Source organism: Phragmites australis, chromosome 4 (assembly GCF_958298935.1).
Source record: "Phragmites australis chromosome 4, lpPhrAust1.1, whole genome shotgun sequence".
Taxonomy (NCBI): Eukaryota; Viridiplantae; Streptophyta; class Magnoliopsida; order Poales; family Poaceae; genus Phragmites; species Phragmites australis.
In genome coordinates, this window is record NC_084924.1 from 29551731 (window position 1) to 29574637 (window position 22907).

General features: G+C 42.3%; 1 protein-coding gene across 1 annotated transcript; it reads right to left on the reverse strand.

Moving 5' to 3' along the window:
• Positions 1 to 11751: 11751 nt before the first annotated feature.
• Positions 11752 to 14279, reverse strand: LOC133916041 (cytochrome P450 709B2-like). Its single transcript, XM_062359527.1, has 5 exons — positions 13801 to 14279; positions 13408 to 13631; positions 13039 to 13289; positions 12537 to 12936; positions 11752 to 12457 (listed from the first exon to the last, which is right to left on the reverse strand). Exons 1-5 carry the CDS (start codon positions 14057 to 14059, stop codon positions 12026 to 12028), a joined length of 1566 nt encoding a protein of 521 aa, XP_062215511.1. The 5' UTR covers positions 14060 to 14279; the 3' UTR covers positions 11752 to 12025.
• Positions 14280 to 22907: the final 8628 nt, after the last annotated feature.

Here is a 22907-nt window from a genome sequence, read left to right on the forward strand (position 1 = left end):
GCCCACCAGAACAGCGTCGTTCACCATTTTTGCCATCTCTATGGTTGGAGGATTCAAGATTTGGAGGAGTCAAGTGCTCTAAGGTTAATAAGTGATCTATATTTCTTTTTTAGATAGATTTACTTGGTAGATTGCTCTAGGGTTGATGCTTGGTGCTTGTTCTATGGTTATAGATTTAGAGATGCAATTGAGATCTAATTTAGGAAAAGTTTGCAACTTTGTCATTGTTAGATGTATAGAGATGATCTACATTTGATTCTTAGTTGGATTTAGTTGCTATATTGCTCTAGATTTGAATTTAGATGGTTGTTCTTTGGTGTTGAATTTTGGAATGAGCAAGAGCTCCAATATGTATAAATTAGAGAAAGATCGATATTTTGTCATTGTAGATGATTTAAGAAGTAGATTAATAGTCACATGTAAATAAATGTGGGTGTGTACATTAAAATCTACGGAGAATTGCAAATTTGCCACTACTTGAACTGTTATCGCCATTAAAAAATTGCAAAAATACCACTAGAACTATCATTCGAGTAGCATCCTGGCAAAGAATAAAAAATTAGGGAGGTATTTGCAAATACCCCTAAAATCTAGCTCCAATTTTCTAGTATGTGGTTTGCGTATATTTTCAAAGTCTTGAATTTAAATAATAATCCAGTGGATTTTCTCTGTTCATTAATCAACGTAATCAATTTAACACAATTGATAGAATATTGTACTGTAGAGATGGCACGTTCACCCACGAGTCGCAATCGGACACGGCAACCTTTGGAAAGCGGGTCCCCTGACCCGGCCCAAGTACTGCAAGAAGATGAGCCCTCAAATAGGTACCAATCAAGATGTGAGGTAATTCAATGAATTTGTTCTAGATTTTCAAATATTTAATGATTATAAGTTGAATGTGTTTAATTATGATGATTTGCAGATGGACCGATCATGGATGTACAAGGATCGAGGGTCAGAGTTCTTTGTTGTCATTGAGGATTTTCTGAGGGATGCATGTCAACTACAAGAACGAGAAGCAGTTTTCAAATATAGAGCAGATTCGTGCACACTTGATTCGCAGGGGTTTCAAGGCTGGCTATACCCGTTGGACTGAGCACGTTGAACTTGAAAATTTTGGGCGTGAAGGGCAACCAACAGTCGAAGAAGACATAAGCTATGATATGACAGCTAACGAAGACTTCGATATGTCGGCATTTAAAGATACTTTTGTCGAGAATGATGGAGGGGACACTTTTGTTGGTAACAATGAAGACGACTTAGAGCAAATGTTGCGCTATGAGGAGGGGGACTTCACCAGTGAAAGACAACATCAAAAGTTCCAGCACATGGTAGAGGACTTTAAAACACTAGTTTACCCAAATTGTAAACATGAGCACAGCAAGTTGAATGTGGTGCTGACACTGATTTAAATGAAGGCTAGCAATGATTGGGCCGATAAGGGCTTCAATGAATTGTTAGAATTCTTGAAGGAATTGCTTCCAAAGGGGAACGTGTTGCCCAAAAAGATGTACCATGCCAAGCAGGTTGTCTGCTCGTTGGGATTGGAAGTAGAGAAAATACATGCATCTGAAAATGAATGCATGTTGTTTCACGGCGATGATGCAGACTTGGAAGCATGTCGCGTTTGCAATGCACCACGGTACAAGCACAACGTTGATGACATCGAGAGCGATGGCGTTGGGGTGAAGAGAAAGAAGAAAAGACTCCCCATTAAAGTGGTTTGGTATTTCCCTATAATCCCCCGTTTGAAGCGATTGTTTGCTAACAGAGCGAATGTCGAGTTGATGCGATGGCACGCTGAGTAACGTAAGAAAGATGGAATGCTTAGACACCCTACTAGTGGCATGCAATGGAGGAGATTCGATTCAAAATACAAAGAATTTCGAGATGACGTGAGGAATATAAGGTCCGGGTTGAGTACGGATGGGATGAATCCTTTCGGCAACACAAGAAGTACTCATAGCACTTGGCCCGTGACTCTCTGCATCCACAACCTTCCACCTTAGATATGCATGAAGCGGAAGTACCTTACTATGCCTTTGCTGATTAGTGGGTCGAATCAACCAGGCAACAATATTGATGTGTACCTCAAACCATTGGTTGAAGATCTTCTTGTATTGTGGAAAGATGGCTTACGGGTATGGGATGGACGTGAGAATTTCACCTTGCAATGCTGTTCATAACGATCACAGATTGGCCCGCTCTTGGTAACCTATCAGGGCAGACTGTAAAAGGGTACAATAGATGTGTTTAGTGCTTGGAGGAAATGGGGGAGCGGTGGCTGACGAATAGTCAGAAAATTATCTTCATGGGTCACCGTAGGTTCCTTCGTCAAAATCACCCATACCACAAGAATAAAAGATCTTTTGACGGGACAGTGGAGCATCATCAAGCTCCGAAGATTCGCACTTGAGAATAGGTATTTAAGATAGTAAAGACACTTAGAGTTGTACTTGGAAAGGGTCCAGGCAGTACAAAAATCCCAGTTGGGCAGCATGTTCCTATGTGGAAAAAGTTATCAATATTTTGGTTACTGCCTTATTGGAAGTATCTTATGGTCCGACACGCAATCGACATCATGCACGTGGAGAAGAATGTGTTTGATAGCTTGATTGGTACCTTATTAGACTTATCCGGAAAAACAAAAGATACACTAAATGCACAGCTGTACCTGGAAGAAATGAGCCTCAGGAAGGACCTACATTACATACAATTAGACAATGGTAAAAAGAAACTTCCCACAACTTGCTACACTATGAGCAATGAAGAGAAGATACGCCTGTGTGGTTGCTTGTGTGATGTCAAAGTTCCGAGTGGTTGCTCCTCCAACATCAGGATTCTAGTAAACATGAAAGATAAGAAGTTAGTTGGCATGAAGTCTCATGATTATCATGTGATGATGATGAAGATGCTTCCAGTTGCAATTAGAGGTATTTTGCTGGATAAGGTCTGAGACCCAATCATAAAGATGTGTTCGTTCTTCAACGCAATTTCCCAAAAGGGCATTGATCTGAACAAACTGGCAAAGCTGCAGGAAGACGTGGTCCATACTATATGTTAGTTTGAGACTATTTTTCCTCTGATATGTTTTGATATAATGACCTATCTAATTATTCACATTGTGGGTAAGATTAAGAGCCTTGGCCCCATGTTTCTGCATCAGATGTATCCTTTCTAAAGGTTCATGGGGGTTCTGAAGAAATATGTTCGTAACCGAGGTTGCCCGGAAGGTTGCATTGCCCAAGGGTGGAGTACGGAGGAGTTCATTGAGTTTTACATTGACTACATGATACTGAACGCGATTGGTATGCCTATATCTTGCTATGAGGGAAGGCTAACGGGGAAAGAGATGATAAGTCATACTTCAATCCATATGAAAGATCGTGTTTCATTCACTCAAGCACACTTTCCGGTTCTGCAACAGTCATTTGTAGTGAGCTTGTATGTTAATATGCACGTGAGCATACTACGCTCCACAAATCCAACGAAGTCAGATGATTGGATCGCAAGAGAGCACAGAGATAATTTTGGTAATTGGTTACTTCAACACAAGATGGGTAAGGATACCGACGATGCTCTGTTGGAACTGTTGGCTAATGGCTCGTCAATTATGATTCACACATTCCAAGCATACGAGATTAACGGCTATACATTTTATACGAGAGAACAAGACAACAAGAGCACTAACCAAAATAGTGGTGTCCGTATTGATGCCTATGACCGCGCTGCTAATAGAGAGACTTACTATGGATTCACAGAGGAGATTTGGGAGCTTGAATATGGTAATTTGATGGTCCCTCTGTTTCGGTGCCAATGGGTCAAACTCCTAGGGGAGCCAAGGTCGACAAGTATGGTATGACTACCGTGGACCTCAAACTCATCGAATACAGAGAACAACCGTTCGTTCTTGCCAAGGATGTTGCACAAGTCTTCTATGTAAAGGACTCGGACCCAGCTAACAAGGTGGAGCGTCACATGGTTCTTCATAGGAAAAGAAAGATTGTCGATGCTGAGGATGTTATCGACGAAGAAGACTGTGACAAATTCGATGACCTGCCTCCTTTTGGAGAGAATGTTGAACTGCCTCTCATTGATGACACTGAAGAAGCTACCTACATACGCCGCGACCATAACGAAGCATTAATTGTTAGAGAAAGAAGCTTTCATGTATTTGATAAAAATTGTATAAATTTATGATAAGCTTTAATTTGTATGGAGGACATGTATGGTGATGAGTAACTTTCTGAAAGTTCTGATATGAGTGCCCTTCTCCACACTATCAGACTCCAGCTTGATCAGTGCCTTCTCACAGTCTCCTTCCTTGCTATTGCGATAAGCTTCCTCCATTTGAGCCAAGAAACTCCAGAGTCACCCTCAAACAGGTCGTCAAACTCATCTGCATTCCAAGAAGAAAGAACATGAACTCCAAAAAAATTACAGTGCTTGCTTGCTTGCACGCATCCTTGTTACAAAGATTTCTAGCACCTTAAGAGAAGCTGTTCTATGAACTAGTACTAGCACAGAAATGCTCAGTCGAGAAGAACGCTTCCTCTCCCAACAGGTAATCAGCACTAAGTGTGGCAGAAAGGTGCATGCCAAGGAAACGGCAGATTCAATCAATAAAATCTTCTTTCTAATGTACTAAACAAAAAACTAATGTTTGTACAACCATATACTTACACACGGATACTTACCTGAAATTGTGAAAGTAGTAGCTCTCCTCTTGGTAGAATTGAATCCGTCGAAGTAGTCCGATTCCTCGTAAAATATGAAATCTTCCATTCGCAATACTAAAGAGAAAGAAGGAGCAGTGCAATGGGACTAGAAAAGTGGCCGAAAGATGTTTCGGTGCAGTGGAATATATGCCTACTGGTGGATAAAGCAGTACATTGCCACTACATGTCACCAATATTTTCATTCCACAATGTCATTATTAAGATTAACATAATTGGTTTCACATGTTTTTTATATATGGATATTTCATAATTTCGTTACGAAATTAACAAGTTACGGACTTATTAGTGAAATAAAGATAATTCACTGCACATTTCACGAGGCAAGTATTTTTATCATGTAGGTGACAGTAATACAAACTCAACAAATTTGGTTTCACATTTTTCTGAACTCTAATCATTTTTCTATGAAATTTTCAAGTTTTCAGCCGAATTTAACAATAAAAGAATATGTCTAGGATAAAAACATTATTAGTGCCGGTTATAAGTATCAACCGGCACTGATATTCCAAATATCAGTGCTGGTTGGTTACTAGAATCAACACTGATACATATATCAGTGCCAATTAGCAACTAGAACCAACACTGATACTTCTGCTACCTATATATGTCGAACACTTAGCCGCTCTCCTCGTTCGCTCCATTCACCTTGACGTGCAACATCCTCCCCGAGCGCCGCCGCCTCCCCAAACATCGCCTCCTCCCCAACGGGCCTCATCCCCGACACTCCTCCCCAACGCGCCGCTACTCCCCGACGGGTGCCTCCTCCCCGACGGTCCTCCCCGACGCGCCGCTCCTCCCCGCCGGTCCTCCCCGATGCACCACTCCTCACCGACGCTCCTCATCACCAACCGCCGCCTCCTCCTAGCTGGTATGTTAGGGTTAGGGCAGTTTTGAGAGATTTTGATGCTCATGGGTGATGGATGGATGGATGGATGGATGCAAATTTGTGAGTGAAAAAATGTGAACGACAAGCTAACACTTTTGGTTGTTTTGTTGGTGTAATTCCTTCAACATTCTACATGTATGCTTCTACATGTATGCTGGTAGACTGCTGATTACATTCTGTCATGTTTCACCGGCCTTCAAATGGATGTGGAAATCTTGTTGCCTCAGCAAACATAAATTCTATTCTAGCTATTGTTGAAGGACAGATTGAATACTTGAAATCTTCTAAGAAGAAACATGATGCTGGCCAGTTACTATTACATCCTTTGCAACTTTTTTACATTTCTGATTCCTTTTCAGGCAATTCTAGAAATTCTAGCAGGCAAAATTTCTAGTATGTATAAGCAAACTTTCATAAACTTGTATCTCTTTGTGCAATTCCTCTATTTAAAATTTTGAGCAATTCCTCTAATTAAACATGGAATGTTTGTACCGGTCTGTTCGTGAACTCCAACTAGAAAATCTCAGAACTACTAGCTGCAATTTTTCAATTTGATCGAGTGTTTGATGCTTTGTAGAAATCTCAGTACTGCTAGCTGTAAGCTCTTGTAAATCGTATTGATGCATGCATCGTCACAAAGAAACAAGTGAACATATCATGTTTTGTTCGTGGTTTGCAGTAAACTAGTGTTGATCTTTGGCCTGTTTTCTCTAAGGACTAGTGGCATTTGGTCAAAAACTAGCGAATTGTATGTAACATTTCACGTAGATGTATTTCTATATGTGTATCAATTGTTAGGAAAAACAACCTGCAAGCTCTTGTAAATCTTATTGATGCATGCATCGTCACAAAAAATATCAATTGATGTAATTGCTTTTGTCATTAGGCCCTAGCAATCCTCAGGTCAAACAATAGACACAAATTTTGATGAATTATATAATTGCACAGTTATACCAATTAACACTTGTTAAAAATCAATTTATATTTTATACCTGATCGAGGGTATCTTACCAAACGATCCAAACTTACGTATCAACTTATTTTCCACTGCTCGATTGAAAGAAGAAATTATTTTCACTTTTTTGTGTTCACATCAGGATCCTGGGTTCAGAACTTCAAACAAATCAATACAATTATTCTCCCAAAAAGAATCAATACAGATATGGTCTAGCGGACAAATCAGAGACATTAACTTGCTTGTGATCCTGGGTTCAGAACTTGCTTGTGATCCACACTTACGTCTTTTGAACGCACTTCGGACAAATCAGAGACATTAACCCCCACAGCCATCAGGAGAGCTCGAGGCAATCAACACTACTAATGGTCTAGCGGCAGCCTGTTCGACAACTTGGCAACTTAATATGAAAATCAGAAGCGTCCTATTCTTTATAGCTACCTAGCCAGCTATGACATGTACATGAGCATGACAACGACTTACTAACCATCTGCATGTTTTACTTGGCCATTTTCTGAATGTGAATCGATGCATATATTGTGACCATAATTTGATTACGTATCTCATTAATTTTGTCTCTAAAATTTTTATGTAGGAATGTCACATACAAAATCCAACCATTGTGCACTGCTCCATCCCATCCCCCATCCGATACAAGGCCCCTCCTCAGATCCGACTCCAGCCTCGGTACAAGATGAGCCTGTAAACATGGAGCTGGACTAGACGGGAGGTGGTAGTTCGAGTACGTACCTGGACATGGATCAGTTTGAGTTGGAGACAAATGCTGAGGTTGCGCAGAGTAGGCCCAAAGATGATGCTCCAGAGGATCAGATCGATCTAGTTGCTAATGCTCCGGAGGGTAACGAGATGACAGGAGAAGAGACGAGTGGACGAGGTCTCAGGAGGATGCCCGAGGGACGTTTCATCATCACGGAGGTCAATTCAGTTGGGGAGCCCACGAGACCTAAAGTTGTTCTGGGGCCATTCAAAACAGCAATCGGGTGTCTAGTGAGGGACCATGTTGCAATCACATATAGAAGTTGGAGAGACAGACGAGATGACATGTGGGTAGTTCCCGATAACATCAAGGATCTTATGTGGGGCAAGTTGGTGGCAAAGTTTGAATACCCTAAAGGATGCAACATGGCCATATCAAAGCGTTGTGCCCTATCAACAATGGCTACCGCGTTCAAGAATTTCAAGTGTAAGCTATGGAGAAATTATTACTTGGTGGGTCAGACACCGAAATGGGATGATTATCCGATAGTGGAACCATTTTGGAATGAATTCGTAGAGTACAGGCGGTTAGAGGAAGCACAACGACTAAGTGAGGTAAACAAGACCAACTCTCATAAGAACGTGTACCCCCATAGAACTGGCCCGTATGGGTACGTGGGGAAATACGATGAGTGGGAAGAGATAGAAGAACAAGTAACCCGCAGTGTGCTACACCTCAGATGGCCCGACTGGATTGAACGAGTGAAGCACTATCTGTATGCGAGAGGGGTCACTTTGTCGGCAAATGGCAGCCTAATCTTCAAAAGCGACAGAGAACAAGAAGTGACGCAAAGAATTGCATATGCCCATACCTAGTCTTCCCAAGGCTCTTTCAGGCTAGAAAGGGAGAAAGACCAACTAACCTTGGCTCTGGGAACGAAGGAGCACCTAGGTCGCACCAGAGGCAAGGGTGTGGTGCCTTGGAAAGAGGGATTCCAAGAAGTCGCCAAAAGTTACAGGAGTCAGAAGAGAAGGAGAGAAGAACTGAAAGAGCTGTTGGCTGTAGTACGACAAGAACTTGTACAGGAGCGTCAGATGATAGACGCCAAAATCAAAGAAGCATTTCAGCAAGTAAACATGTAGCAACAAGGCAAAGAAAATGTTGTGAGCCCTGGTGGTCGTCAGAGCAGCTGTGCGTCCATGGGGTTTGCAGAAGAAGATCAGCCCATTACCCCGTGGATGACATCACAGAAAGCAAAGTGTGCAAGCTTGTCGTGCCCACCTTGAACATTACCACAACGGTGGATATGGGGCGGGTCGACCAATGCGTGGAAGGAGCCCTCTTCAACGATCTTCCAATACCACGGGGATACACCAAGGTCCATGTGGACTCCGTGCAAAGGCCGTACCATAAGATTAATATGGATTACCACAGAGAGACGGGTTCCAAGAGGCTCGGATCAAACGTGGGTGGCTTCGTTCTGTGGCCCAAGAGCTATATAGTGTTTGAAGATGAGACCGACGAGTCGTCCGATGTAGAGTCGGACCCACCACACAGAATTTATGTGACTCCTCCACGGTCATCGCCACTGCCACCGTTACAAAGAAGAGAGCCAACTCCTCCACGGTCGCCACCACCGCCACCGTCACCCAGAATAGAGGCAACTCCTCCCACTCCGAAGTCGCCACCAAGGGAGCCAACTGCTCCCCCTCAGAAGTCAGCACCAGTGCCACCAAGAGAGGCAACTTCTCCCCCTCCGAAGTTGACAATAGCTGCACAGTCTAAGAATTTGAGTTCATCTCAGAAGTTGGGTTCATCCCAGAAGCAAAGTACCTAAGAAGGTGGTAGCACCTGAGAAGTTGCCTTATGAACAAACACTAGAGAAAACTAGATCGACAGTGGATGCCAGTGTCAAGAAATTCTTTCAAAAGCCAGAGCCTCAGAAGAAAAAACCAATTCATGCAGAAACACAGAAGTTTTTCTTGAAGATGGCCAAACCTGTTGAGCGTAAGAGTAAATCAGACTACGCACGCATCAAAAGCAAGAAATACTTGAAAGAGTCTTCTATCGAACAGATATGACAAGAACAGAATTTAGAAAGATTTCTTGAAGATCCTAAAATGACAAAATAGCAATTTCTAGACGAGTCCCTGGAACCAAAAACAGCCGAGAGATGCAATTTAAGTTGGGCAAACTCTTGGTCACGCCAAACATGTGGGATAAACTGACATATCAATTTCAGAAATTCCATGTGTGATACATGAAGGAGTAGTGGGATGGCAGAGAAATGTTCGAGGCCAGATACAAGGATTGAGATTTCCTCCACAGGGACGGCTCTATTTATATATTATTTGAGGAAATGTATCGACTGTACCAGCAAGATGCCCTCGATGTGTCTACCTTGAGTTGTTGGACTCTGTAAGTGTCATGTACATATAATTCACAGTATACATTCATGTACCCTTGGATTGAATGTCTTAACTTATTCCTTATGTAGAATAGAAGTACAAAGATGCAAGATGGAGGGCATCGACCATGTGGGATTCATCGATCCACATCATGTAAATCTGACAATGATGCAATCCGATCCAAAAGGAACCGAGGACTATGCATTGAAGTATATTTTGGAGCTACAATTGAAGAAATACATACTTTTGCCCTACCACTTTGGCTATGTGTTTCCCTCTATGAATGTTCTAATCTTTTTAGCAATACATAGTTAGAAATTAGGACCAACTAACCTATGATGACCTATGTGCAGTTATCACTGGATCCTCTTATCATCTAGCCAAACATCAACAAGATCGTTGTTTTCAACTCACAAAATAATCCAAAAGAAACATACCAACCTGTCATTGACATGCTACAAAGGTAAAACCCGACCATTTCGTTATTGCTCTTGTAATATTTGACTTGATTGGATCTAAGTCTACTTACGGTAATAATCACACACATGCAGAGTGTACCTACGATACATCAACAAAAGTGTCAGACACTGGCCATTAGTGAAAGAATGGATTATCCGACATGACTTTCCTTATAGGATGCAGGGCCCGGGCAATAAATGGTTTTCATGTAATGGAATTCATGCACAGATTTAACGAGACACGTCGTACCAGGTGTTTGATGCTGAGGTATGCGACATACATCTTGATGACTAATTTTCAGGTCCGACACGTGTTCATAAGGATTGATTTCTTCAATTGTTGAAATTGCAGCTCCTAGCGCTTTCCAGAGATCAACTCATGGCTATTGAAATCAGCGCACTTCAAGAACAACTTGCCGGGTTCATCAATGACCAAGTCATCAGTCCAACCGGCGAGTTCCATGAATTTGGCTCCTCTCTCTCGATACCTTCATCCAACAAGAAAACGCAGAGTTCAGATCCTTCAGATAGCAAAAAACCTTAAACTCTTTTTCATTGATGTAATGAAGCCTAGGCAGTGTATATATAGTGTGATGAGACTTGATGTTGTAGAAATGAAATTTATATGTGCTTGTTATATATATGCTGCAATAAAGCTTGATGTCTCATAAATTAAATTTATATGTGCATGTTCATAAATATGCCGTATACTATTGCTGGCAACCACCAAAATTTAAAAATGCCGCGGTATTGGCAGCAACCGCCACATTTTGAAAAGGGCGGGAAATACCTATCAGTACCGGTTGTTAAAAACACGGCGCTGATAGTGATTTTCAGTACCGGTTCTATACCTATCACTGATAGTCACAGACTATGAGTGTCGAGTAATCAGTGTCAGTTCAAGACCCGCCACTCATGACGATTTTGACCCAACACTGATGAGGGTATCTGCAGTAGTGAAGCAACAGAACAGCAGACCAAGAGGGTTTTTTCTTTTAGAAACAAAGGAAAACGATTTAGATTTTTGTGGAGACTCTTTTAGGTATACTTTCAGATACATTCTGTAAACTCATCTATGCAATGAAGATCGTATTTTGTAACTTGATGAATTGGTAATTTCGTTCTATCTCCGCGCTTTTTGTTTTGTCATTCCGTGTTGATTTTTGGTGTATCCTTTAGTCAATGTAATTTATTTTGATTTGATCTATCTAAAATCTTCATAGAGCATCAAAGTAAAATTCTGAAAATTTTGGTTGGTTAATTTTTCGTAATTCTTGCATAATTGCAAATTTATGGTTTAATCTATTTTTGTCACAACATGTCATAGTCTGCTTGCAAAGGTTATAGCTCTTGATCTAGGGATTCAATTGACTTGATTCTTATTGTAATAGTTTCATAACATTGTCTAGTTTCTAATGTTAAAATTTGAGGGCAATCGGACTAACATATCTTTATGTACATTATTTTTAGTGACATAATAGCTGTCTGCCCCGAACTACTTACGAGATTAAATATGCAAAGCTTTCTTGAAAGTTCCTTTAAAAATTCAAATTCATCAAACTCATGCATGAAAACTCATGTGAAAAACATGAACGAATAAAGCTGCCTGCTTGAATATTCTCTTCAAAGCTCACTTAACGTCCCCCAATTACTCGAAAAAGGAACTTGTGAAAGCGTTTGAAAAGTGAATTGGGTCTCGGTGGAGTTTCAATTAAACCTGGGCAGAACTGTCTAAAAACTATGAAGTTGATACATGAGCCTTATATCAGTCATATGATACTATCACATTGGAACTGGTAAGAACATGTTACCTTATTTGTGTAAATGCATTATTACAATGAACTTTTGTAATGTTTTATCACCCATCTAGGTTCCTAAGTATGAGAGGCATCCCAAGCTTGGGAGTCAAGGAGAGGAGATACTTCGGCTTGTGGACGTATTTTGGGGAGAGGGAAAAGGAGAACTTCCTGAGCATCATTGCCATAACAATCTGTACTTGTATGACCCCGTAGTTCTGGCCAGTGCATACTCTCGGACCCAGAGAGAAAGATAGCAGTGCCTTCGGATCCCTGGCTGCTCCCGCGAGGCCGTTCTCGAACCTCATGGGGTTGAACTCGTCGGCGTCGGGGCCCCAGACCTCCTTGTCCCGGTGCAGCATACCGATGGGGATTGATATCACAGTCCCCTGGGGCACCTTGATGTCTGTGAGGACGACGTCCGAGGCGGCCCGCCGTTGTATGTACACGATCGGGGGGTAGAGCCGCGATGTCTCGAGCACAACCATGTGAAGCTGCATTCATGTCGGAATGATGAGTTTACATGTGGTGCATGCCCGTAGTATCTTTGATCGAGAGTTGAGACGTACGTACCAGCTTCAGTTTGGCGAGAATTTCAGCGTTGGGAACCTTGCCGTCGTCCCCACCGCAGCAGAATTCTCGGAGGACCTCCTCCCTGACCTTGTCCTGCCATTGCGGGTGCACGGCGAGCAGGAACATGGCCCAGATGAGGAGTGTGGCGGTGGTTTCCTGCCCCGCGGCGAAGAAGGTCTTGCACTCGTCGACCACCTCATGGGTTGTCAGCGTCTCGCCGCTCCCTTGCCGCTCCGGTGTCCACGCCTCTAGTAATAGCCCGAGCAAGTCGTCCCCGTAGCCGCCGCCGCCACACTTGTCTCCCTTGGCGGCTAGTCGCGCTTGCATGATCGCCATGATCTTGCTCCTCAGCAGTTTATTCAGACGTCGCACGTGCAAGTTGCGCCGAGTTGGTAGATACCTAAACAAAACAAAATTACTCTTGTTAATGTACGTCATGAGCTAGGATTCAGGTCCCGCCAATGATCCATGCATGCATTCTTTACATAGAAGTGATTACTACCAGAGTATCGGGGGATCTAGCATGGCCGCGGTGGCAAGCTTCTGCATCTCCCGCATCAAGACGACGACCTCCTCGACTTCCTGGTGGCTTGTGCCGAAGGCGACGCGGCCGTTGATCTTTGTGGTCAGGTCGTTGAAGGCGTGGGTCATGTCTACTGTTTCAGCTGATTCCTTGTCGCCGTTTTGCTGCATCTGGTCGCGCCATTGTTGCATCATCTGTTCTGTGACCTCTGCCGTCACCGCCGACATGCTCTAAACAGCAATGAACACAATCAAAGTCATGCTACTATACTAGCTATTACTGAATCAATTAATGTTCATAGTATGTCCGGTTCGTGAAGGAGAGGCATAATATAATCTCGGCCGTGACCTTGAGCTTCTCATGGTTGAAAGCCGGAAGGACCACTTTCCGGTGCCGTTTCCAATCATCTCCGTTTATCAATATGACCCCGTTGCCGAAGAGGAATTTCAAAACGGGGATCAAGAAATCCTTCTGATACAAGCCCGTCCTGTCCGTGAGCACTTGCTTGATCAGTTGTAGATCAGTAGAGAAGACTGCAGGGATTGGCCCAATCCAGAACAGAAATGTTCTCCCTGAATGAACAATTAAAATGAGTGAATATGGAAGGTTAATTAAAGGTAGGTATATATGGATGAAACTGAATGGATCACTGACCAACCATTTCATGCCAGTATAATATTTTGGCAGAATCATAACAAAAGGGGGAAAAAGAAATAGTTGTTAGTTGCGCGATCAGTTTACCATGGTCAGCGACCCATCTGTGGAACTGCGGCAACAGGACGGGCATGATGTCGTGGCAGCCGGCATCCAGGGGCGCCACCCCTCTCCGGCCGGCCATGAGCAGCCTCTTCGCCTCCGTCAAGGACCCGGCCAGGAACCTGTAGGGCGGGCCCCGGATTCCCTGCCTCGCGAACGCCCGCGCCACGGCGCGCGGCCGCCAGGCGAGACGCCACAGCGCGAGCAGCAGCGCCAGGAGTGCGGCCAGCTGCACGGCCCCCATGCCGCCAAGCTAACTGTGTCAGCTCGGCTCGTATACCTCTCTCCTCGTCGTTCGCGAGACCGGTAGATTTGCCTGCAGGGCCGCCCACGCACCAGGTGTGATGGGTGGTGGTTCTTCTCACACAATATCGGCCGCGTCTCGCGCCGAGAGAAAGGAGGGTCGAATTATTATAGGTGGTGAGTCGCCGAGCATAACTAGCACATTACTAAGTGCAGCAGCAGCATGTTTAATATCTAATATATAACGCTATTGAGTGCATTCTTTTATCGTTCTCACTGTCAAAAAGATCATTGGTGACCGGTAGTAACCGTCATTAATAACGGAACGGGCATCCGTCACTGTTATAATCTATCATCTATGACCGAACATAAGTGATAGGTTTTAATAATGATCCATCACTTACGATAGATTAGTATTTTTCGTGATTTTTAGACACTAAAAAGTCAAAAAACAAATTCAACCGAGTCGCCCCAACACAAGGGCCTATCATATATGCCCCACAAGTTACATCTTTTTTAAATTGTTTTTAGTCTACGTTATGTGAGAATCGGACCCATGACCTCACCTCACGTGCAAGCCCTCCTTACCACCTTAGCTACCACATCGTTATGCTAGAAATCGGATATTTTAACCTTCATTGCCGCTCACTGATGATTGTTTTTGCCGAATTGTTGACGACTGAATTGTTAGATACTGAATTAAGTGAATTGTTGATTATTGAATTGATGATTTACATGTAAAAAATTTCTTCATCCAAAGTTGTACAAATATTTTATGAATTTCTGAATATCTCATACCAACTATCATAATTTGATAAGTGAACTAGAGTGCCTTTGGTAAAACAGGCATAAATTTTGCATATTAACTCCGATTTCAACGTTTTTTTTACTCTACGGATATTTACAGAAAAAGTTACATCCATTTTTTCCCCACTTCATCGGGTTCGCCAAATTTTATAAGGCCTAAAATGGCTTAGAAGATTCAGTTATCACCCTCTCAAGTTTCTGCACTGTTTTCGAAATACGCATTTATGTCTATAAGCGTCACTCCTTACATCAAAATTGAGCGGAAATGTATAATGGCTCCTATTCTAGTGCTACAGAGGTGAGAAATAATAAGAGAAAAATAAAAAAATATTTATGTCATAAGTCATTAGTGACGGGTTGTAACACTAATCCGTCACTAATAACGTCATTGGTGCTACACGAGGAAAAAAAAGAAAAATACCGTCATTAGTGACGAATCACAATTTGACCCATCACCTATGACTGGTCTAGGATGACCTGTCACTGATGAGTTTGTCATTAGTGACAGATCAGTGTTACGACCCGTTACTAATGACTAGCTAAGATGACCCATCACTTAAACTTGATCCGTCACCATGTTACGACCTGTCACTAATTTCATAGCTCTTTTATCTTTTTTTCACATAGTGTTCGTTCGCACATTGTTTATGTTGCTCCTTATCTCGTTCCCCTCCACTTTCACACCCCTCACTCACCCTCTTCCTACCAGTAGCAGCAGCTGCTGCTACTTAGCTCCGGCACCCTCCTCGCCACCATGTCCATCCTTGACGTCTCCTCCTCTGTTGACAATCGTTTCTACTACCCCCACCCTGCTGCCACCTCCTCAACAAGCAGTAACAGAAGCAACCGCCTAGCTTCTGTGCTCGCCCCGCTGCCACGTCCATCCTCAGTGTCGCCTTCCCCACCGTCGACCATTTCTACTAGCCCCGCCCCGCTGCCACCTCCTCAACAAGCAGCGACAGCACCCACCAACAGCCCCACCATTGCCTCCTCTCTTCGTCAATATGCATCTCCATTAGCTGCAGCACCCACCAAGAATCCCACCGTTGCCTCTCCTACCCGTCAGCATCTCCATCCCCTCTGGTCTTCTCCTCTCCCACCAAGATAGGGGGAATCCAAACAAGGGGGCAATGGGGAAAGCGAATCCGAGCGTCACTGGAGCATCCCACCAGGGAACGCAGATCTGGCAGACAGAAATGATGGTTCATCACCAGCGGTGGCACCTCTCTATTCTACTGATTTGCTTTTTGTATTTTGTATCAATTTTCCTATATATTGGTTCAAATTTTCCAAAAAATAAATCAAATTGATTTTTTAGGTTTGTTTTGTAGTTCTACCAAACTGCACATATACTGCTAAAACATTACCAAAAAAAAATATAAAATTGCTTTTCTATTTTGTTTGCAGCCATCCTAATTGTGCTTCTTATAATCAACTATCTAGGTGAAACCTTGCAGTGATTTTGGTTCTTTTCAATCTTAAACATAAGCTCTATTGTTTTAACCAAAACAAATCTTTTTTATTTGCTTTTTATGATCTCCGAGTTTATGCCAATTTGCTTGCACATTTATTCCATCTTGCTTCCAAGTCTATTCTAGTTTGCTTATAACTTTTAACAAAAATGCTTATCTGGCAGGGTAAATGGATTATTCTTATGGGTGAACATGCAAGTTGGTTAGAAATGGTGGTCTCTTAATCAGGGGTGCTTTCCTAATCGGTGTGTGCATGCTAAACTACTATAGCAAGCACGATCGTGCATTAGTCGCGTCCATACATAAAACATGAGTTGGTTCTCGTGTCATCTCTTCCCCCTACTCTCATCCCATCTAAAAAAACCCTTAAATTTAAATAATTTGCCTACTTTTACCATCAATCCTCATCCTCTAGCCTTCCTACCTCGTTACCGGCTACGAATATGGAATCTGTTTTACTAATGAAAATAAACAATGAAATTATGAAGGAAATTAGCTGATAATCTTCTTATTTTTTGGATCCCATTTGAAATCATACTACGGCATTACTTCTGATGTATTTGTTCAATGACGCTCCCATGGTGTATTTATACTTTAAGTTTATTATTGATATTACAATGTTTAATATATTTTTTATTGTAATGTCCGGGTACTTAGCTAGTTAATTTGTAATTCTATGAGAGTTGAGATGGTGAGCAGGGCCACTTTAGTAACTTGAAAGTACGCCATGTATTCACAGGATGCAATCCAACAAAGTCTATGTAGAGTGACCATTTTGTCTTTTTTGTATATGGTGACCATTTTGTCTTTTTTCTTAAAGGGATGGTGACTTGTGACCAGCCACAGTAGGAAGAAAAACGTAGGTCATGTCACCGGTGAAGCATGATGCCTCATGTAGAATAATTTCACTAAGATGGGAGTCCGAATGCCAAGGTACATTCTATGCATGCACAGAAAGTCTGCATTTTGCATAACCAGAAAATGGTCAACCTGTGTGATACAATTACTTCTCTAAATCCCCGGCACGGCTCTCTACCCTACAGTGACGAGAGCAGAAAACATACTTGCCAGAAAACATTGGCAAGCGATGCACTTACGGATCGAAGAGAACAATTAAAGGTGCTTTCCTCACACCCATATCACTGTGAAGACCTTGACTTCGTGAACCCTACATGAAGTAATCTGATAGCCACGGTCTCAAGGCTTCTGTGACAATCTATTGTTTTAACCAAAATAAATCTTTTTTTATTTGCTTTTATGATCTCTGAGTTTATGCCAATTTGCTTGCACATTTATTCCATCTTGCTTCCAAGTCTATTCTAGCTTGCTTACAACTTTTAACAAAAAATACTTATCTAGTTGGGTGAATAGGAAAATAACAAATAGATTATTCTTATGGATGAACATGCAAGTTAGTTAGAAATGGTGGTTTCTTAATCAGGGGTGATTTCCTAATCGGTGTGTGCATGCTAAACTACTATAGCATGCACCACCTTGCATTAGTCGCGTCCATATATAAAACACGAGTTGGTTGCTGCATCACATCTCCCCACTACTCTCATCCTATCTACTAAAAATTCTTAAAATTCAAATAATTTACCTACTTTTGTTACTCATCCTCGTCCTCTAGCCTTCTTACCTCGTTACCGGCTACAAATATGAGATCTGTTTTACTAATGAAAATAAATAAAGAAATTATGAAAGAAATTAGCGGATAATCTTCTCATTTTTCGGATCTCATTTGAAATCAAACTACGGTATTACTTCTAACATATTTGTTCAATGGCGCTCCCATAGTGTATCCATATATTCATACTTTGAGTTTATGATTAATGTTACAACATCTAATTTTTTCATTGTAATATATGGATAGTAAATTTGTAATTCTAAGAGAGTTGAGATGGTCAGCAGGGCCACTTTGGTAACTTGAAAGTACGCCATGTATTCACAGGATGCAATCCAACAAAGTCTATGTAGAGTGAGAATCACACTGTATGCATGCCTTACAGCATTATAGGCGTGACCATTTTGTCTTTTTTTAAAAGGGATGGTGACTTGTGACCAGCCACAGTAGGAAGAAAAAACGTAGGTCATGTCACCGGTGAAGCATGATGCCTCATGTAGAATAATTTCACTAAGATGGGTACATTCTATGCATGCACAGAAAGTCTGCATTTTGCATAACCAAAAAATGGTCAACTTGTGTGATACAATTACTTCTCTAAATCCCCGGCACGGCTCTCTACCCTACAGTGACGAGAGCAGAAAACATACTTGCCAGAAAACATTGGCAAGCGATGCACTTACGGATCGAAGAGAACAATTAAAGGTGCTTTCCTCACACACACATCACTGTGAAGATCTTGACTTCGTGACCCCTACATGAAGTAATCTGATAGCCACGGGCTCAAGGCTTCTGTGACAATCTTAGGTTACTAGCCGTGCAATCACGGCAATACAAGTAGTTCCTTTTTATTTTCTTTTCTTTTGACTGGAGCAATACAAGTACCGTTGGGTTCCGGGAATAATTTCTGTGTAGGTACGCGCCTCGATGCTAAAAGGCTTACAGATGCAGGGTTATATATTCGTGTAAGTTTCTCATCCACACATTCTTCTGTCAGGGCTATTGGGGTTAGATGGTCCAGAGAAAACTATGTGACAATCGCTTAGATCAAAAGCAAACAAGAATAACAACCTGACTGGGATCATGCACAAGCCATTTGGGTACTAGTGCCGATGATTGGTAAGTCGACAACAAGTGATGGTGCACTAGGGCTGATGCAACAACACAGGAGAGACTGGTCCCACAACAATCATGCAGAAGATACCAAGATCTCTCCGAATTTTTATGTTAACAACATGCTATGCTCGACTAAAATATTTCTGTAATGCACGCGACATTTCCTTTTTTTTTTGTGTGCAGGCTGAAGATTTGAAGGATCGGAATGCCACGGCAAAGAGCAGCAGTCGTCTGTGTCGATCTGTGGCAGTATTCTCTAGTTCGGTAGAGTAAACAAAATCTGATAGTCACAGGCCGACGGTATGGGTGACAACTACAGCTGCTCTGCTCGCCTTGTCATATGCAAGTGCAAGCAAGAAACCTGTGGTCCAACTATTGTAGAGTGGCCATCATTTTACGCGAGGGAGACTTATTGATGCCAAAAGGTTGAAAGAAACTGTGCAACTGATTTCTCAAAAGAATGAGGTAATTGCAGTTGTCTGTTAGCTCCAAAGAATGAGTAAATCCCTCTCTCAACTGTAAGAAAAACTATAGGAGACTCCCACTTCTGGTTAGATGGATGAAAGGTTAATGATGAGCACACGTCTATGATGCTATGATTTTTTTCCCTCTCTTTCACGATACTAATAACAATAATACTTCTTTTCCCTGAATTTTTCTGCTCAAGTGAACAGCAACCACAACCCCTCAAATATTCCAATTGGCCCAACAATAAACACCCAGATATTTCAGCTCAGTTTCACTTTTTAGGGACAAACACAATAGCAATAATCTCTTCCCGACAATAACAGCCCTAGATCTCTGATAGAGTAAAAATAGCAACGAGAACTTGTGCAAAACTGAGCCACCAATTCGCACAGCAGTAGCAGGAATATAAAATATAGGATTAGGCTTATAAATCTGGTAGCAGATGCAAACCGGCAGCAGAAAACTCTCCAAACTATGACCTAACAAAGGTACGATCCAGATAGAAGAAATTATGGCAGGAACTTGTCATGCACCCAGGGATCATGGAGCTCTGGTCATGCAGCAACGCAAGCAAAATTTAACTGGATAGATAGGAAAAAGGGTCCATCCTCTTCTTGTTCGTGGGAGGAGAAACCCTCGACAACAGACTACACTCAACATGTTCCATAAAAGGCACGAGGTCCTAGCTTAAAGCAGCGTGCAGGCCAACTTGACTACAAACCGACTCGACCACAAACTCCTCAAGTCTAACTCGAACAAGAAACTGAACCATCCGTTCTAGTTGGACTCGACCAGATAGAAAACTGATCTAACAAAAGGACTAAAAATAATAGCTAACAAGAAATATTAAAAGACGCCTTACCAAATTATTTCGAATCGGATGGTCTTCTCCTACGTTTCACCCAATGCACCTGAAAAAAGAACTCAAGCGGAAGCTAAATCTAGAGAGAAACAAGTTGCCACGTAAAAAATAATTGTTGGTGCAAGAAAATATCTTCCACGAACAAGTACGGCGAGAGCCTCCTCTATAGAGAGGACTCAAGCTTGGAGAGAAATTGGAGAGAAATGAATACTGATGTGTTTATCACCATGAGATTGGCCCTTGCTGATGGCAATGAGTATGTATTTATAGTGCTATTCGGGGTGCAAGTATATAAATAGACCCTTACAGAGATAGCGATGCAAGTTACCACCATACTACAGGGACATGGGGCGCGTCGAATTATACAGTCTGAGTTTAGGCAGCATACATTTACCCCTAACTAGAAGATATTATCTACTATAGCAAATACAGTAGTGTAAGTGATCCAAGAGGGTGCGATACTCTGTTGGTCATTAATTGTGGCATGATGCTGCACTGTCCCGCATGTCAGGATGGCCACCACTTGCACTGACATTAAATATCAGTCGCTTTCTTGTAGGCAGAGGACGGCTCGTGAGGCCCCTCTAGCTGATTTTCCTCCATGGCTTGATGGCCCACTCCCTGGGCTTCGGAGAGCTTGCCCAAACTCTGGAGGATTGGGGCTCTGAGAGGCTAGGGCTCTGGAGAGATCCAGAGCTCGGAGACCCGAGAGGCCTTCGAGGACCTGAGATTCACAAGAATAGGCTGATGGGGTCAAGAGCATAGGGGGTCCTTAAAGACAACCCCCAACAATCTCTTCTGGAGAGTAGCAACTTCCCCTGTCTTGAGAGGCAATCGTAGGAGGGGTTCACAGTCATCAAAATTTGGACCTCCGGCTGGGGATCCAAAGCCCAATGGCTCTAGAGGAGCTCTTGATGACGGCCCTTTAGTAATATCTGTAGGCTGGAGTATTTCCCCCCCAATGAGAATCATGGCTCTCATGGTTGTATGTGAACTCTAGGTTCTAATAAAACTTAATGCACAAATCATCGTCACAATAAGATTTCAACTAGATGAGAGAAGCGCTTTGATCCAAAGAAGATCAACGGAAGAAAAAGTTCTATAAGTTGATGTCTAGAGGCAAGGGAATTCAATACCAACTTATATATATTCGTATGTAAATTTTATACCTCTAGCAACAAGAAGAACAACTTTAGATGGAAGAAAAATTTCAGCCCACAAATCAAAACGAAGATCTCATCCAAGAAAGAAAAACTTGAAACAAAGCAAAGGAGTCAATTGAGGGAAACTAGAAGGAGATGAACATAAACATATGACACAAAATAAATTTCATTTCTTACTGAGGACATCTCTCTTTTTAGCAGATTACAAAAGTATTTTGCTCATAAAAGATCTCACCTACACATAGGCTAAGAACTCCTCTCTTCCTCTCTAAAAACTCAACCACACAATTCTCTAATGACTGGCTCACCTTCCCACATAGCCCTACCTCTCTATTTGTAGGACTAAGGAGATAGCTTAACCCTTAAGCAATCCTATCCCTAAACCTCCCTTCACTTATAATGCACTCTCCCCTACCACTAGGGGCAGTTTTGTTCAAAATTTTCTTCGTCCATCGGACGGCTGTGGTGTCTTATAACTTAGCTTCGTCTTGATGCAAGATTCTCGATGATGCCACATGCACTCCATCGTCCGGCGGTTTTTGCGACCAAACCGGGAAACCACCTTGCACTATTCTCAAAGCATTACTCGCAACCACTTTTTTACACCTTAAGCAAGTCTTTGGATGTCGACACGTATCCTCTGTCTTGCGATATTTATTGCCGGCAAGTCTCTCCCACTCCCAATCTCTCGGGTCACCTTGTCATTTGCACCGTCATCCTTTTCACATGACTTTGTAGTAGGCGCTAACCCATCGATGCAAACTCTATTCCACCAGATGATTGCAAAATCTTAAATTCACTAGTGGCTTGCCTAACTCTATGCACTTCAGGAACCAAATAAGCATTAAATTTATGTTCGACCGTCATCTCTCAATCTAAACATTTTTCAGTATCATAAGCACCCGTAAAAAACGGTATAGTAAACTTAACCGTAGCAAATGGATCATCATTAACACGTGAGTTATGTTGCTGAAAATTATTACCTCTCATACCTTGACGGTTGAAGTTCAATCGATTCCGTTGTTGTGCATGAAAGGCGTATTATTCTTGCCTCAAAATTTCATCACCTGCGAAAGACTCCTCTTCCTCATCGGTTGCGCCATGAGGATTCACATGTCCATAGTTTGGTGGCTGATTAACCACTCAACCAAAGCGTGTATTGAGCATGACAAGACTATCATTAAGTCGTTGCAATATAGTGTTTGTCTCTACTTCTTATCGAAGTCGTCAGTAATAGCTTGTCGATGATCATTCAACAACATTGTGAGTTCTTCCCTCAAAACACACTCCTGTGCATCCGATGCTTCTCCTGCCATGGTTAGTCGAAGATTGAAACC